The sequence below is a fragment of the Syngnathus floridae genome, chromosome 13, assembly GCF_059516105.1.
Source record: "Syngnathus floridae isolate MCC-2025c chromosome 13, RoL_Sflo_1.0, whole genome shotgun sequence".
Classification (NCBI taxonomy): domain Eukaryota; kingdom Metazoa; phylum Chordata; class Actinopteri; order Syngnathiformes; family Syngnathidae; genus Syngnathus; species Syngnathus floridae.
The window spans coordinates 3,180,244-3,195,235 of NC_142425.1; the positions used below are offsets into that span (position 1 = coordinate 3,180,244).

A 14,992-nucleotide genomic window follows, 5' to 3' on the forward strand; every position below is an offset into this window, starting at 1 on the left:
ATAAGACATTTCACTTAATAATGAACAACCAATTGGTTTCCTTTTGTAGAAAATCAACATTTTTATTTCTTAAACACATTTTGTGCATCGAAGAAAATCATATTTTCTATATTAGGATGCAGAATCCATGGACAGGAACTTGGAATAATTTACTGAAAAAGATGAGAAAGAATAATTACCGTATTTTCCGGACTATAAGTTTTTTTCATGTTGGCCATGGGTGCGACTTATAATCAGGAGTAACTTATATGTGGATTTATTTAAAAAATATAACTTCATCATTAACACATGACTTACTTACTAGTATACAGTAATCCCTCGCTACATCGCGCTTCATTTACCGCGGCTTCAGTTCATCGCGGATTTCCGTCCCCCCAAAAATCATAGATTTAACATAGAAATTCTAAACTGAGGAATTATGGCACTGTAGTTGCCCGCACGCCAGCAGAAGGCAGGGAGTACCCACACAATCGCAGCACGTACACTTGCACCTTATTATAAAAAAGTTGTTATAATAAGAGTTCTAAAAACATACTTACAGTATTGTACCTTGTTGTAAAACCATTGTTATAATAATAAAAGTTCTAAAAACATATTTACAGTATGCATACATTAGCTACATCTACAAATGTTACATACACACATTTATATTTATATTATAAATATTATATATTATATTTATATTACTTATACATTATTTTCTGTATGTCATTTATACTATTAATATATATTAATATTAATATTTTTTTTAAATGAAGACAAATTGTAATTTTAGTATTAATACATGAAGTTGATGTACAATTTATCTTCGTTGGCCACATAAAATAATATGGCGTTCCGTATCTGGTCCCCGGGACTTGAGTTTGACACCCATGGGCTAGAAAAACGTTCCCGAATGAACCACCAATGATGTCTTCCGGCAGTATCAACGGTTTCTGGAGATCAAACACCCAGTGTGCTCGCATGCCAAACACAAAGCTGCAACGCGGCCCCTTTTTGCTGAGACTGGGTCCCGTTCAAGATGTCAAGGACTTTGGAAAAAAAAACACGTTGGATGTCTTCTGCAGTTACACAATACACTTAGCCACACTTATGTAAGTTTGCACAACAAAGTTGTATAAGTGCTAAGCTTTTTTTTTCCCTCTTGATGTTTGTAATGATTGCAATATATAACGATCCTTCTGGGGACTCCATCATTCTGCTGGGTGACTTCAATGCTCACGTGGACAATGATAGTGAGACCTGGAAGGGCGTGATTGAGAGGAATGCCCCCCCCCCATCTGAACCCGAGCAGTGTTCTATTATTGGACTTCTGTGGTCGACACGGAATGTCCATGTTCAAGCATAAGGGTGTCCATGTGTGCACTTGGCACCAGGACACACTAGGCCACAGTTCGATGATCGGCTTTGTAGTCGTCTCATTAGCTTTGCAGCCGCATGTTTTGGACACTCGGGTGAAGAGCGGGTCGGAGCTGTCAACTGATCACCACCTGGTGGTGGGTTGGCTCCAATGGTGGTGCAGGTCTGACCTGGCAGACCCAAATGTACTGTGAGGGTCTGCTGGGAGCGTGTGGCAGAATCCCCTGTCAGAAAGAGCTTCATCTCCCACCTCCAGCGGGGGACAATGAGTCTGAATGGACCGTGTTTCGTGCTCCATTGTTGAGGCAGTCGACCAGAGCTGTGGCCGTAAGGAGGTCGGTGCCCCGAACCCGCTGGTGGACACCTGTGGTAAGGGATGCTGTCAAGCTGAAAGAGTCCTATCGGGCCATTTTGGCCGAGAGGTACCGGATGGCCAAGCGAAACACGGCTTCGGCGGTTGCGGAGGAAAAAACCCGTGCATGGGAGGAGTTTGGCAAGGCCATAGAGAATGACTTCCAGGCGGCTTCAAGAAAATTCTGGTCCACCATCCGGCATCTCAGGAGGGGGGAAGTAGTGGACCGTCAGCACTGTTTACAGTGGAGATGGCGTGCTGCTGACCACGACTCGGGATGCCGTGAGTCGGTGGGGAGAATTCTTCGAAGACCTCCTCAATTCCACCGACACACCTTCCATTGTGAAAGCAGAACTGGAGACTTCGAGGTGGACTCTCCAATCTCTGGGGTTGAAGTCACTGAGGTAGTTAAAAAACTCCTCGGAGGCAAGGCCCCGGTGGTGGACGAGATCCGCCTGTAGTTTTAAAGGCTCTGGATGTTGTGGCGTTGTCCTGGCTGACACGCCTCTACTGCATGGACATCGGGGACGGTGCCTCTGGATTGGCAGACTGCGGTGGTGGTCCCCCTTTTTAAGAAGGGGGACCGGAGGGTGTGTTCCAACTACAGAGGAATCACACTCCTCAACCTCCCTGGTAAGGTCTATTCAGGGAGAGAGGGAGAGAAGGGTCCGTCGGGAGGTCGAATCTCGGATTCAGGAGGAGCAGTGTGGTTTTCGTGCTGGCCGTGGAACAGTGGACCAGCTCTATACCATCGGTAGGATCCTCGAGGGTACATAGGAGGTCACTCAATCAGTCCACATGTGTTTTGTGGACTTGGAGAAGGCGTTCGACCGTGTCCCTTGGGAAGTTCTGTGGAGGGTGCTTCAGGAATACGGGGTACCGAACCAACTGATAAGGCTCAGTCCCTGTATCATTGATGCCAGAGTTTGGTCCGCATTTCCGGCAGTAAGTCGGATTCGTTCCCAGTGAGGGTTGGACTCCGCCAAGGCTGCCCTTTGTCACTGATTCCGTTCATAACTTTTATGGACAGAATTTCTAGGCGCAGCCAAGGCATTGAGGGTGTCCGGTTTGGGGATCTCAGGATTGCATCTCTGCTTTTTACAGACGACGTGGTACTGTTGGCTTCTTCAAGCCGTGATCTCCAGCTCTCAGTGGAGCAGTTCGCAGCCGAGTGTGAAGCGGTCGGGATGAAGGTCAGCACCTCCAAATCTGAGTCCATGGTCCTCAGTCGGAAAAGGGTGGAATGCCCTCTCCAGATCTGGGATGAGCTCTTGCCCCAAGTGGAGGACTTCAAGTATCTTGGGGTCTTGTTCACAAGTGAGGGCAGGATGGAGCGCGAGATCGACAGGCGGATCGGTGCAGTGTCAGCCGTGATGTGGACTCTGTACCGGTCCATCGTCATGAAGAGAGAGCTGAGCTATAGGGCAAACCTCTCAATTTACTCGTCAATCTACGCCCCTACCCTCACCTATGAAAGAACAAGCTCACGGATACAAGTGGCTGAAATGAGTATCCTCCGCGGCGTGTCCCGGCTCTCCCATAGAGAGAGGATGAGAAGCTCGGTCATCCAGGAGGGACTGAGAGTAGTGCCGCTGCTCCTCCGCGTTGAGAGGAGCTGGGGCCAGATGAGGTGGCTCGGGCATCTCATCAAGATGGCTCCTGGATGCCTTCTCGGGGAATTGTTCCGGGCATGTCCCACAGGCAGGAGACCTTGTGGATGCGCTGGAGAGGTTCCCGTTCAAGATGACACGTTGGATGCCTTCTGCAGTTACACTACACACTTATGTACCACACTTATGTAAGTTTGGACAACAATGTTGCATAAATGCTATGCTTTTTTTTTCTTCTTGATGTGCGTAATGAATGCAATATGTCACTGTTGTTGTGAAATATGAGCCCGTTGTTTTTCTCCAGTGACTTTTTCACGGGACTGAATTGTGCCGACAGAGACATCTGGTGGGTGTTTGCACTCACCACGCCAAATACGCAACTTGACGTTGTTTAACATTTAAAAGGAATCGTGCTCTGTGGAAAGATTTTTTTTGGGGGGGGAGCTCTACTCTCTGCCGTGCAGGGACGTGCGGTCAGAGGAGGCAAGGGAGGCCGCTCCTCCCCTGCCATCATGCTAAGGGGAAAAAACAAATTCAATTGTTTTTGTTATAAAGTCATTTTCTTTTTAATTTCAGTAGTTTTGTATCATTTTGAACCAAAATCACAGAATTGTTATAGTTATTTTAACACCGCTCGGAGGAGCCAACTTCTTGCCTTGCCTCCTCTGAGGATTGCGTAATCACACGGCTACCTATGCTGACAAGCTTTGCAGTTAGATGAACTGCTCTCTGTCTTTATGTCGCTGTTTAAGTGTTCAAATACTGTGGTTATATTAACTAATTTCCGTAGTTAAGCTGATGTATATAATATCTAGTGTTTTTGTCATCTGTCTGTAACGTCGTGTTTCTTTCGATGAACAAAACGGCTTTGAAAAGAGACCTTACGGAGGCGACGAACATAGGTTCTCCAGCCTTATGGCAGGGGGTGCTCGTGATCCCGGGATGCTTCATGCCCCCACCTATAGAATAAGTGATCTCCAGTTCAAATTTACAGTGAACAACTGAGGAGTAGTCGTCCATCTATTTCGTTTTACATTCGTTTTTCTTTTTTACATTTCGTTTTACAATGGAGGATTACATATCCAAATTTTCAACTATGGATTTTCGGTCGAAGCAGGAGGTCATCAGTAAAGGAAGACCAACTCCGGAGTTAAAAGGTTTGATTAGGACAACGGGACTTCGGAGCATGTCTTTTCAAACGGAGTGGTACCTTTGATCTTAAACAGGTTTTAATTAAAATAGTTCAAATTAAATGAATAATAATGAATAAGCCACTCTAGAGCAGCGTCCCCTAACCTTTTTTGTGACACGGTTCGGTGTCGGACAAATTTTACCAGGGGGGGGGGGTGACGTCAGTGCCTCCCCAGTCATGAACCTCACCCCACGTCACTGCTGCCGTGGTATTACCACAAAATCAAAACATGTTCGTAATAATTCACACCGGCAGCGAAAGAGGGTGCAACGCATCCTTTCCGCAGTCAGTGCGAATTAAGGGTTCTGGCCCGCCGATTAAAGGCGCTGATGACGGCCCTTCAAACACAGCCCAAATCCATTTGACCTTGACGCGTATGAAGCATTTCCAGCAGTTGAACACAATGACCAATGGTCTTGTCGATCCCCTAACCCAGGTCAACAACCCATAATGTTTAAAGAGCCATATTAGACCAAAAAAAAAAAAAACATCGGTCTGGAGCCGCAATAAAAGTAAAAGTCTGATATAAGCCTTATAATAAAGACAACATGGGCTGTGTCTATATTAGCTATGTTAGTCTACTATCAAATGGCTAAGTAGGCAACAAATACATAAGGAGCATTGATGTTTAATTTTTCCTGCAGCACATCCTTGAGAGAATGACGCACCACTTGACTATACTACTGTATGATGCTATAAATTTAACTTCCATAATATTAACTTATTATATTTCATTGTGAAGGAATGGGGTCGAAATACAAAAAGTCCTGCCTAGCTACAAAAACAGATATGCATACAGACAATTGGTAAAGGCATCCAGGCCGGTTCGGAGGCAGGTTCGAGTGTGGCCTGAGGGTGCCTCCGATGCACTTCGTGACTGCTTCGACACCACTGACTGGGACTTGTTTAAGCAGGCAGCCACCTACAACGATTGGACGGACATAGAGGAGTATACTGACTCTGTTACCTCTTACATCACGAAGTGCATCGATGATGTGACTTGCTCGAAATCCGTCGTCACTCGCGCGAACTGGAAGCCGTGGCTGACGGGGGCTGTCCTCAGACTGTTGAGGGCCAGGGACAAGGCTTTCAGAGCGGGGGATGAGGCTGGCTTGAGGACAGCGAGGGCCAACCTGTCCCGAGGCATCAAAGAAGCGAAGAAGGCGTTCTCGTGCAAGGTCTCCACCCACTTCAAGGACAGCAAGGACGCACGTAGCCTTTGGCGGGGCATTCAGACCATCACGGACTACAAGCCCGCGCCGAGGAGCTGTGAGGGCGACGTCCGTCTGCTGAACGATCTGAACCGCTTCTTTGCTCGCTTCGACGCCCAGAACAGCACTTGCCCGCTGAAGACCACTCCCCCCCCCACACGAGCAGCCCCTGCGCCTCTCTGCCGACGGTGTGAGGAGGGCGCTTGCCGCTATTGACACCCGTAAGGCGGCGGGCCCTGACAACATCCCGGGTCGAGCGCTGAAGGACTGCGCTGGGGAGCTGTCGGGTGTCTTCACGAACATCTTTAACGTTTCCCTGCAGCAGGCCATCGTCCCCTCGTGTTTCAAGGCTGCCACCATCGTTCCTGTGCCGAAGAAACCTGCACCGTCCTGCTTCAATGACTACCGCCCTGTGGCACTGACGCCCATCATCATGAAGTGCTTTGAGCGGCTGGTCATGGAGCACATCAAGTCTGTTCTCCCCCCACCATTGACCCTTTCCAGTTTGCGTACCGTGCCAAGCGGTCCTCTGAGGATGCCATCTGCTCTGCCCTCCACTCGGCCCTCACCCACCTGGAGAGAAAGGACTCATATGTGAGGTTGCTGTTTGTGGACTTCAGCTCTGCCTTCAACACCATTGTGCCGCAGCGACTCATCTGCAAACTCGACGAGCTGGGCCTCAGTACCTCCCTCTGCAACTGGCTACTGGACTTCCTCTGTCAGAGGCCTCAGGTGGTGCGTGTTGGCGACAAAATCTCCGCCAGCATCACGCTGAGCACGGGGGCCCCCCAGGGCTGCGTGCTCAGTCCATTGCTCTTCACCCTGCTGACGCATGACTGCACTGCGACCTACAGCGACAACCGCATAGTGAAGTTTGCTGATGACACGACTCTGGTGGGTCTCATCACGAAGGGCGACAAGACTCGGTACAGGTCGGAAGTTGACCTTCTGACCACGTGGTGCAGGGACAACAACCTCCTGCTGAACGTCAATAAGACCAAGGAAATCATTGTTGACTTCCGGAAGGGTCACACAACACACCTGCCGCTGATCATCGACGGTGCTGTGGTGGAGAGGGTGAGCTGCACCAAGTTCCTGGGGGTGCACATCAGTGAGGACCTCTCCTGGTCCGCAAACACCTCGTCACTGGCAAAGAAAGCTCAGCGCCGCCTGTACTTCCTGCGGAAGCTCAGGCGTGCATGTGCTCCTCAGGCAGTCCTGTCTACATTCTACCGTGGCACCATTGAGAGCGTCCTCACCAGTTGCATCGCTGTCTGGGGTGGTAACTGCACTGAACAGAACTTGAAGGCCTTGCAGCGCATAGTGAATACGGCTGGTAAGATTATTGGTGCTTCGCTCCCCTTCCTGAAGCACATTTACACCTCCCATCTCGCCCGCAAGGCGACCTCGATTGCCAGAGATGTGTGTCACCCGGCTCACTCTTTGTTTGACCTTCTGCCCTCTGGGAAGAGGTACAGGAGCCTGTGCTCCCGCACCACCAGACTCACCAACAGCTTCTTTCTCCAGGCTGTTAGGGCCCTGAACTCGCTACCCCCTTCTGCGTAGCGTGCGGCACTGTTGCGCTATTTTCGGGAATGTCTGCTGTACTCCTGTGCTCCTTTTTTTTTTTTTCTGCTCCTCTTATTTATTTATTTATTGTTGTGTTATTTATTCAGCACGCTTTTGTTATACTTGTTTACTTGTTTGTCTGTTGTGAGCCATGTCTTGTCACCGTGGGATGGGGGGAACGAAATTTCGGTTTCTTTGTGTGTCTTTGGCATGTGGAGAAATTGACAATAAAGCTGACTTTGACTTTGACTTTGAAATGCTCAAACCGCATTGAATAAAGTACATAAGCAGACAAGTATATTCACATATGAAATCAATAAAAGAAACATTTTAAGCATATAATTATACCTACACACCAAATCAAGAAAGAAGACATAACTAGACATTTTTAATATGTGGTAATGAGAAAGGTTTTTATAACTTTATGATCTGATATAGATTTCTGAGCACTTTGAAATAAAAAATGTTTTTTGATATATTGCCTGAATAGCATAATGAAGAGCTTAAGGAACTGTTTAATGCATGCCTGATGATTTTCTAAATCACGGACACTGCCAAAGTCGTCTAAAAATGTTCAGTACTTGATTGTATCTTATGTTTTGACTGCTAGACGCCAGTTTTCGATTACTACTGAACGTTCTGGACAGAGGGAAATATTTTGCCTAACAAAGAAAAGATATGGTTGAAAGCATGATTAAACTAAGAATATGATGACGTAAGCAAGTACATGGAGTATCAAAAGAACAAACAAACAAAAACATGGTAAGTGTTGAGTACAAACTTTGCATAGTCAGGGAACATCAATAAATTGATGATGTCACAGCCCAAAACTCACATAATTCCGTACAAAATGACAAAATTGAAAGAATGATGAATGGATGAGGTGCGACAGTGTTTGTGCAAGAATGGAGGAGAATGTTTACAGGAAGGTCATTTGGAGATAAAACCAGCAGAGGTGCCGGAGGGAGAACGCCAGGAGGAAAAGGTGATCGCCAAGGCCGAAAGATGGGATGGAAAACAACAGCCCCCGCACACATCGAATCGCCCATAATCAGCACCCAACCCCACGGAACCAGCTCTCACCGAACCAGCACCCACTCCCATGGAATAAAACTCTGCTGCGAACTTGCCCCACCCCAAAGACTCATCACCCATCAAACTCGGCCCACAATGTGAAACTGAATATAAGCTGACCAAAGAACCTTGAACGTTGCCTTTCTGAATGAAGACTTTCTGCTCTTGAGCATGGTCGCACAAAGGGCCCAGCGCTGTATTGTACTTTCCTGAAAACAGAGCTTTCTTAACAAGAATTGTGATTGAACTCAACCAACCTGAGTAAGTCTAATTTCTGCTTCAGTGTCTTAGCATTTTCCTAAATCTGAAGAAATCAAACGAGCACGCAGTGAGTAAACTGGATAACAGGTGATTGGCAATAGCCTTTGCCGTGAGGTGCAGATAGCGCGCTCCCTAAATTGTGGACAAAAATCCAACAATTGCATTGATGAGTAATGAAGAAATTTGTTTTAATGTCATTTTTACTTTGAGGATTCGAAAAAAAACAATGGAACGTGCACAATAGGCTTCCTACAACTTCAGAACTCCCCATGGAAATAAAATCCCCCCCTTTATTTGGGCAACAGAGTGCAATAAAACAGCAGCCCTTTAAAAAGGCAATGAATATAAAATAATACAGTTTTAACTTAATGTCTGTGCATTATCCCCTTCTCTTTGGTTTTGTGCAAAGGCCAAGTAAGTCAGTGCAAGAAAAAAATGCAGCATCATCCTCTTTTGACACGCACAATACAACGGAGCCATTCTCGGCTCTGAGCAACTAAACAGTAAAATTCCTGTCATTCCAAATATATATTGACAAAAATAAAATCTGAAATAACTTTATAAAAACAGCCCTTTGATACAAAATATGTGCCGATATACATGACAGGATTTTGTTCTTACCCATTTAATGTGACTTATGTTTTCAGACATCACTGGACAGCTTCTCAACATCGGGCATGTAAAATCTAACTGTAATCTTCACGCAGGACTGCAAGCTCTCATCTGTAGTAGTCGTGGTGGAATTTGGAGATGCAATCCATTTTTTAAATCTATCCTTGCGGTCCTCTAATTTCTCCAGCAGTAATGCAATCACATTTTTTCTCTCACTCCCAGCTGGGTACTCGGCTGCAAATGCAGCATGCCTTCCCTGAAAATTTCTACATTACTCTTTTTGTTGTTTGACAACTTCTCATCACAGAGCAAACATGTAGGCAACTCTTCCGCATTGGCAATGAAAGCAAATGATTCGGTCCAAGAACTGTTGAATCCTCTGTTCTCCTCAGCTATCGTTCTCTTTTTCCCTTTGGGATCCATCGCTCATCACACACCCAATGGTTTATTTACAACAGCCACTATCGACGCAACACACCGAGTTGCAAGAAACGTGTGTCGCAGTTTATGACGCAAATCTCCGTTGACAGATAATTTGAAATTTAATATGTATTCTACACAATTTACAGCATTGGAAAACGTTGAGAATGTTTTTCTCGAGTTTCCCTGCTACAGAAACTATACTAAAATAGAAAATATATTTTCCCTCTCATCTTTTTCCATTTTCATACCTTTTTAAAAAAGCTCCAGGGAGCCACTAAGGCGGCGCTAAAGAGCCGCATGCAGCTCTGAGACGTGGGTTGCCGACCCCTGCCCTAAACGTAGACGCCTGGATGTATCAAATGTGTCGATGCAAGCCTGTCAATCGTAACAAAATCTTAAACCGAGCTCCAAGTCCTCTCAGTCCACCCAGGACTGCTGCTGATATACTGCTCTGAAAAGACCTGGCAATCACTTTGACAGGACGTTTGGATTAGCCAGCACACGAAGAAAAAGGGAGTGTGGGTGGCAGCGGTGGAGGTGTAAAAAAAGCGAAAGAATTTATTGCTTCAAGAAGTTTGTGGAATGAGCAAGTGGACACAAAGCATCCTCCTCACCTGACATCACATCAACAACATACCAGATGTCAGACCGGCGGCCATCTTGGCTGACGGCACTCAGTAATACTGACACGTCAACGTTTTTGTCAGGTGGGAGAAAAAGTCTCCAAACATCCAAAATGTAAGACAATTTGAAAAAGAGGCGGCAGGAAATCAAAGTCTTGGAGTAAGTCTTCCCCCGCACTTTCCGTCCATCCTTGAGGGCATGTTGCACTGGTATCTGCCCCCCACCCCGTATGCCCCCCTTCCCATCTCACATGTCTTCGTCCTCGTCTTCGTCCTGAGAGGAACCGGCCTGCTGGGTGGCGCTAGCCGCCGCTGCCATCTGGGCCTGCTGCGCCGCCTGCTGCATCTGCAGCCACTCCTGCTGGGCCAGCTCGGCCTGCTGCTGCCGCGCCTGCACGCACACACATCACATCACATCAATTCCCCTGCCATGCAAAAAAAAAAAAAAAAAAAACTAAAAAATTGTGTGCGTGGTGAGCTGGACACCTGCTACGTTCAAAGATGCCAATGGATTGTGGTACTGTAAGGCAGTTCTCCACACAGCTTGTCACACTTGGCATGTGAAAGCTGGTGAGGGACGGGGAGTCCCAAGGTGCTTGTCCCGCTCATCAGACTTACCTTGGCGAAGAGCTCCTGCTGTTGCCGGAGCAGCTCCTCCTCAGGAATGCCGAGGTTTTCCAGGCGGGAGCTGGCCTTCCTCCTCTTCAGGGCCACCGTCTTGCACTCCTGCAGCACGTCCTTCACCTCCGTGATGTAGGAAGCAAAGCCCAGGCTCTCCAGCGCTGCGGGGCGACAAACGTTTTGATCTGAGGGACGAGGCGCGAGCGAGTGCAATTGCGGGGTGGCTTAAGCACCAAAAATTCCCACCTCACAAGCATAAAACGCTGCATTTGCTGCCTGTCTCCACAAGTGACAAGCAGCACAACCATTCAAAGTTTATCCCCTTAAATTGTCAACTGACTACACTCAAAGTAGTAGTTTCTTGATTGCAAGTATACAAATAGTTGTGAATTATTGCAACTAGACATCAACGTTGCAGTAACATATTTGTATCCGCAAGTTGAAGCGAGCCAAGCAGAAGCCTTTTGGGAGCGGTTTCATCCCACTCACGTATAGTCGCGAGGGGGATCCCAGGACCTCGACGGCCGGTGACGGCACGACGACAGTCTAGCAGGGGAGTTCCCTTACCGTTGATGACGTGCTCGGGCGAAATGGTCTTCTTGTCGGACTTGTTGCAGATCTCGTTGGCCTCGGAGGAGATGAGGTGGATGAACTCGGTGCAGCAATTGACCACCAGCTCGCGCGCGTCATTGGCCACGCGCACGTTGGGCAGCGTCTCTTTGATCATCTTGTTGATGGCAGCGCGCGGTATGGTCAGGTCGTCGTCGGTGCCGGACGACGAAGCCATCGCACGAACAAAACAAGCAAACACAACTAAGCCACAAGCCAAAGTCCCTAAACCTCTGTCCAGTCTGGCGCCACCCGCCCTGCGGCTAACGGAGGTTACGCTGACGCCGCAACAGAGAGCGAAACGGCTCCGCACAACATCAGCACAAGAGTCAACGATCAAATATAACGACGGCGGCTCGACGTGGTGGAGGGGTGGAAACCGTCAAGCCACGAAGCGAAAAACAGGAGTCTTAGTAGCCGAACGCGTCCAGCAGACCTACAACAGCGCCGCCGCCCGAGAGCATGTCTAAAGCTAGGCTAAGCTAAGACTGACCAGCGAACAATGGAGCAGCTCGCTCACACGGAACTCACGGTTGAGCCGGTGCCACCGGGAAATCGATTAAAGGACGTCGCTTACGAGTTTAATAGTAAACTAATCAATTAACCGTGTCAAAGGTCGAATAACTGGCAGAGTCTGCCGTTGACTACTTTCAAAATGTACTCCTCCGACATTTGTGCGGATATGACAAATACAAGACAGGAAACGGGAAGTTGCGCAGACACAAGCCTAAAGCTACTAATACTAAATAGAAGACGTAGAGCCCTCGTGGCTAAAGCTAGAGGAAAGCCGTCTTACTTTGACACTGTTACTGACAACTGTTTTGCCCACTGAAAACACAATAATCAGTGCGCTTTTCAAGATGGGATCCCCGCATGGGTTCACGAAGAGTATCTCAAAGAACCAACGTCACTTTTTGCATCAGTGTTTAACCTCGGTATCATGAACTGTGCCCTCCAGTGGCCAGGTTTTGCAGCCAATGTGTCCCTATGGGCTTTGCTTACGTTTCAATTTTGATTGTTCTGACATGGTGCGGGCCAATATTTAAGGAGAAATCAAGGAGAAACCAATGTTTTCAAATTAGTCAGGTTCACAAATTTGCAGCGTAAAATGGCCGCTGGTGGCTTTATATTGTTCGTCCATTCTATAGATTGAGCGACAAATCTGAGCAACTCTGAGTTTCCGAGCGGTCGGAGTTAACCAGGGGGTGTTCGTAGATTGACCAGATTGGGTTTTCTGAAAAAGAGGACACCTTTTTTTGGATGGGGCGCGGTCATTTTGAGGGGGCGGGGCCATTTTTTTTTTTTTAGGGGGGGGTCATTTGTGTCATATAACACAAATGATATGGTGTTTGTATAGCAATTGCAATTATTGGCCCGAATAACACAAAATAACATATATACAATAACAAAAACATATTTACACTAACAAAAACATGTGTACACTGGCATTTTTTAGTTTTATAGTGGAACACTAAGTAAAAAAAGACAAAAGAAATACGGCCATCTCCTAATCCTCTTCCGTAGCCATCGGTGCAGCATTTGAAGAAAAAACAAAGGGCTCCTCTTCAGACCTCCTCTTGCGGGGTGCGTTGGCACCTTTATTTGCCAGAGACACGTAAGTACCTGCCTTGCATGTCAAGCACTCAGCTTCATAAGGATCACAACCCTGGCGAAAGCACGGGAATCTTTTTTATTCAACTTCTCCGCGAACGTGCATTTTCGTTTCGGCATTGTTTGTAAACCAACACTCGGTGTAGACTGGCCAGCCCCTCCTACTTCGTAGCAAAGTGACTAGATTTGAGGAGAAGGGCGTGATTTATTTGCGAACGATACAGAAAAACCGGGAATTGAGTGAAATGGAATGGAGTGGCAATTCTATTGACAATGTACTGTACATGTATTATGTTTGAGTCAGTCCAACAATATCCCGGACGATTATTGAAACTCTCCCCGGACATTTTTTAGGACTCAAAAGTAGGACATGTCCGGGGAAAAGAGGACGTCTGGTCACACTGTTCGGAAATCCAGATTGCATTCTGAGATTATTGACGAACACGCCCTCTGAAATTGTTCGTTTTAGCACTAGCACTGCTGGGGAACAATTTCGGATCATGGTGTCATACCAAGAGCATGGAAGTCACATCGTTGATGGCCTTTAAAGGGAAATGTGCTTTCGGGAGTTTGCAAACATATTTTTTAAGGTTGTGTTAAACTTATAATCATATTAATATCTAGTATTGGAGTGCTCGTGTGGATTGGTGGGGGCCGAAGAATGTGCAGGCAAACTGCATGAACTTGTTTTCTTCTAAGTGTTGTGGAATAGTCCCGGATAGGGAGTACCGGAGGAGACCACCTCAAGGTCGGTGAGGAACGAGAACAACAGCACGTCTATGAGACCGGGCTTCGAGGGGAAAACCCAACCGCCTGACCTCAGCGACACCTGGACGGGGAGGAGATGGTCATCGACCAATCATCTCACAATATTTTGCATGCTTTAATATTCATATTGTGTTTCTTTAAAACTGGGCAACCCGGAAGAATGTGTCGTCTTTTGGTGGTCACAAAAACGCACGAGTTTTAGTGTGAGGGACCCGGGACCCAGGCCTGTATTAGTGCGCTTTGTCAGGAATAAATAATTGGTAAATTTGGTCTAATTGATCTACTGGTCTTCTCTTTGACAGAACGAACTCGCAAAATTGTTAGGTGCGCCAGTGTGTGGATTAGGACATAGCAATTTATGTGTTAAGTGTTGATCGCAATTTGGAGTCAGATCAATAACTAGAATCCGTAACCTAACACCTTTGAGCCTCTTTGTATCCCTCTTATTAAACTGGACTAATTTTGTGGGGTTAAAACAGTAATTAGAAGGATGGACAGACAGATGGATGGATGAAGCAGGGTCTGAGGGATGGATGGATAAAACAATAATTTGGGGGGTCACCGACCTGAAGCATTTGTGACCAAGTCATTGTAGGAAATAGCTACCAGAGTCCAGAGTAAAGTGCACAAGTATATATTCTAATATAGAAATCACTTTACTTGTACAACTTCTATTCTTAGACATTTTTTGGGAATGTGTTTGAATAACTTCTAAACATTCCTAGACATACTTGTTGTCACGCCTTAGCCCCAGCTGTTCCACTAAGTGTTGGTTGTCTTGGTTTCTGTCTGTGTGCTTGCCCCTCCCTTCCTGTGTGCCCATGATGAGTTTGATTATTCCCACCTGCCTCTTGTTACCTGTCGTGTATACAAGTCTTGTCTGCCCCTCACTCCCCGTTCGGATCATTGTTGTGTGTTCATGATGTCTTTTTGGTTTCCGTCATTGGTAATGTCACCTGGTCTTTTTGTTTCACATCTTTTTGGTCAGTCTCGTTGTTAGGTTTTGTTAAGTCATGTCAGTTGCCGAGTCTGTTAGTTTGTGTTTTTCAATAAACCCTGGTCCAAGCTGCACTTGGTCGCCATTTCCATCCGTTCGT

The 14,992-nt window shown here is 46.8% G+C and overlaps 1 protein-coding gene and 1 long non-coding RNA gene across 3 annotated transcripts; one reads left to right on the plus strand and one right to left on the minus strand.

Annotated features, from left to right (window-relative positions):
• Positions 1-10,195: 10,195 nt before the first annotated feature.
• dr1 (down-regulator of transcription 1) lies at positions 10,196-12,462 on the minus strand. 2 transcript variants are annotated; one of them, XM_088394889.1, is made up of 4 exons: positions 12,313-12,462; positions 11,475-11,634; positions 10,905-11,068; positions 10,196-10,677 (listed from the first exon to the last, which is right to left on the minus strand). In XM_088394889.1, exons 2-4 carry the CDS (start codon positions 11,632-11,634, stop codon positions 10,534-10,536), a joined length of 468 nt encoding a protein of 155 aa, XP_088251015.1. In that variant the 5' UTR covers positions 12,313-12,462; the 3' UTR covers positions 10,196-10,533. The 2 variants fall into 2 exon arrangements, with proteins under 2 accessions (XP_088251015.1, XP_088251014.1); XM_088394888.1 differs by lacking the exon at positions 12,313-12,462 and having other exon boundaries at positions 11,475-12,260.
• Positions 11,453-14,170, plus strand: LOC148388086 (uncharacterized). Its single transcript, XR_015862255.1, has 2 exons — positions 11,453-13,131; positions 13,827-14,170. It is a non-coding gene; the product is annotated as an uncharacterized LOC148388086 (long non-coding RNA).
• Positions 14,171-14,992: the final 822 nt, after the last annotated feature.

What these genes read in the sequence shown, in the direction of transcription:
- dr1 (XM_088394888.1), bottom strand. Translation starts at nt 11,694, where the DNA reads ATGGCTTCGTCGTCCGGCACCGACGACGACCTGACCATACCGCGCGCT. An exon ending in GCCCGAGCACGTCATCAACG is followed by an intron (nt 11,069 to 11,474) that starts GTAAGGGAACTC and finishes GTCGCCCCGCAG; the next exon opens with CGCTGGAGAGCCTGGGCTTT. An exon ending in AGCAGGAGCTCTTCGCCAAG is followed by an intron (nt 10,678 to 10,904) that starts GTAAGTCTGATG and finishes GTGTGCGTGCAG; the next exon opens with GCGCGGCAGCAGCAGGCCGA.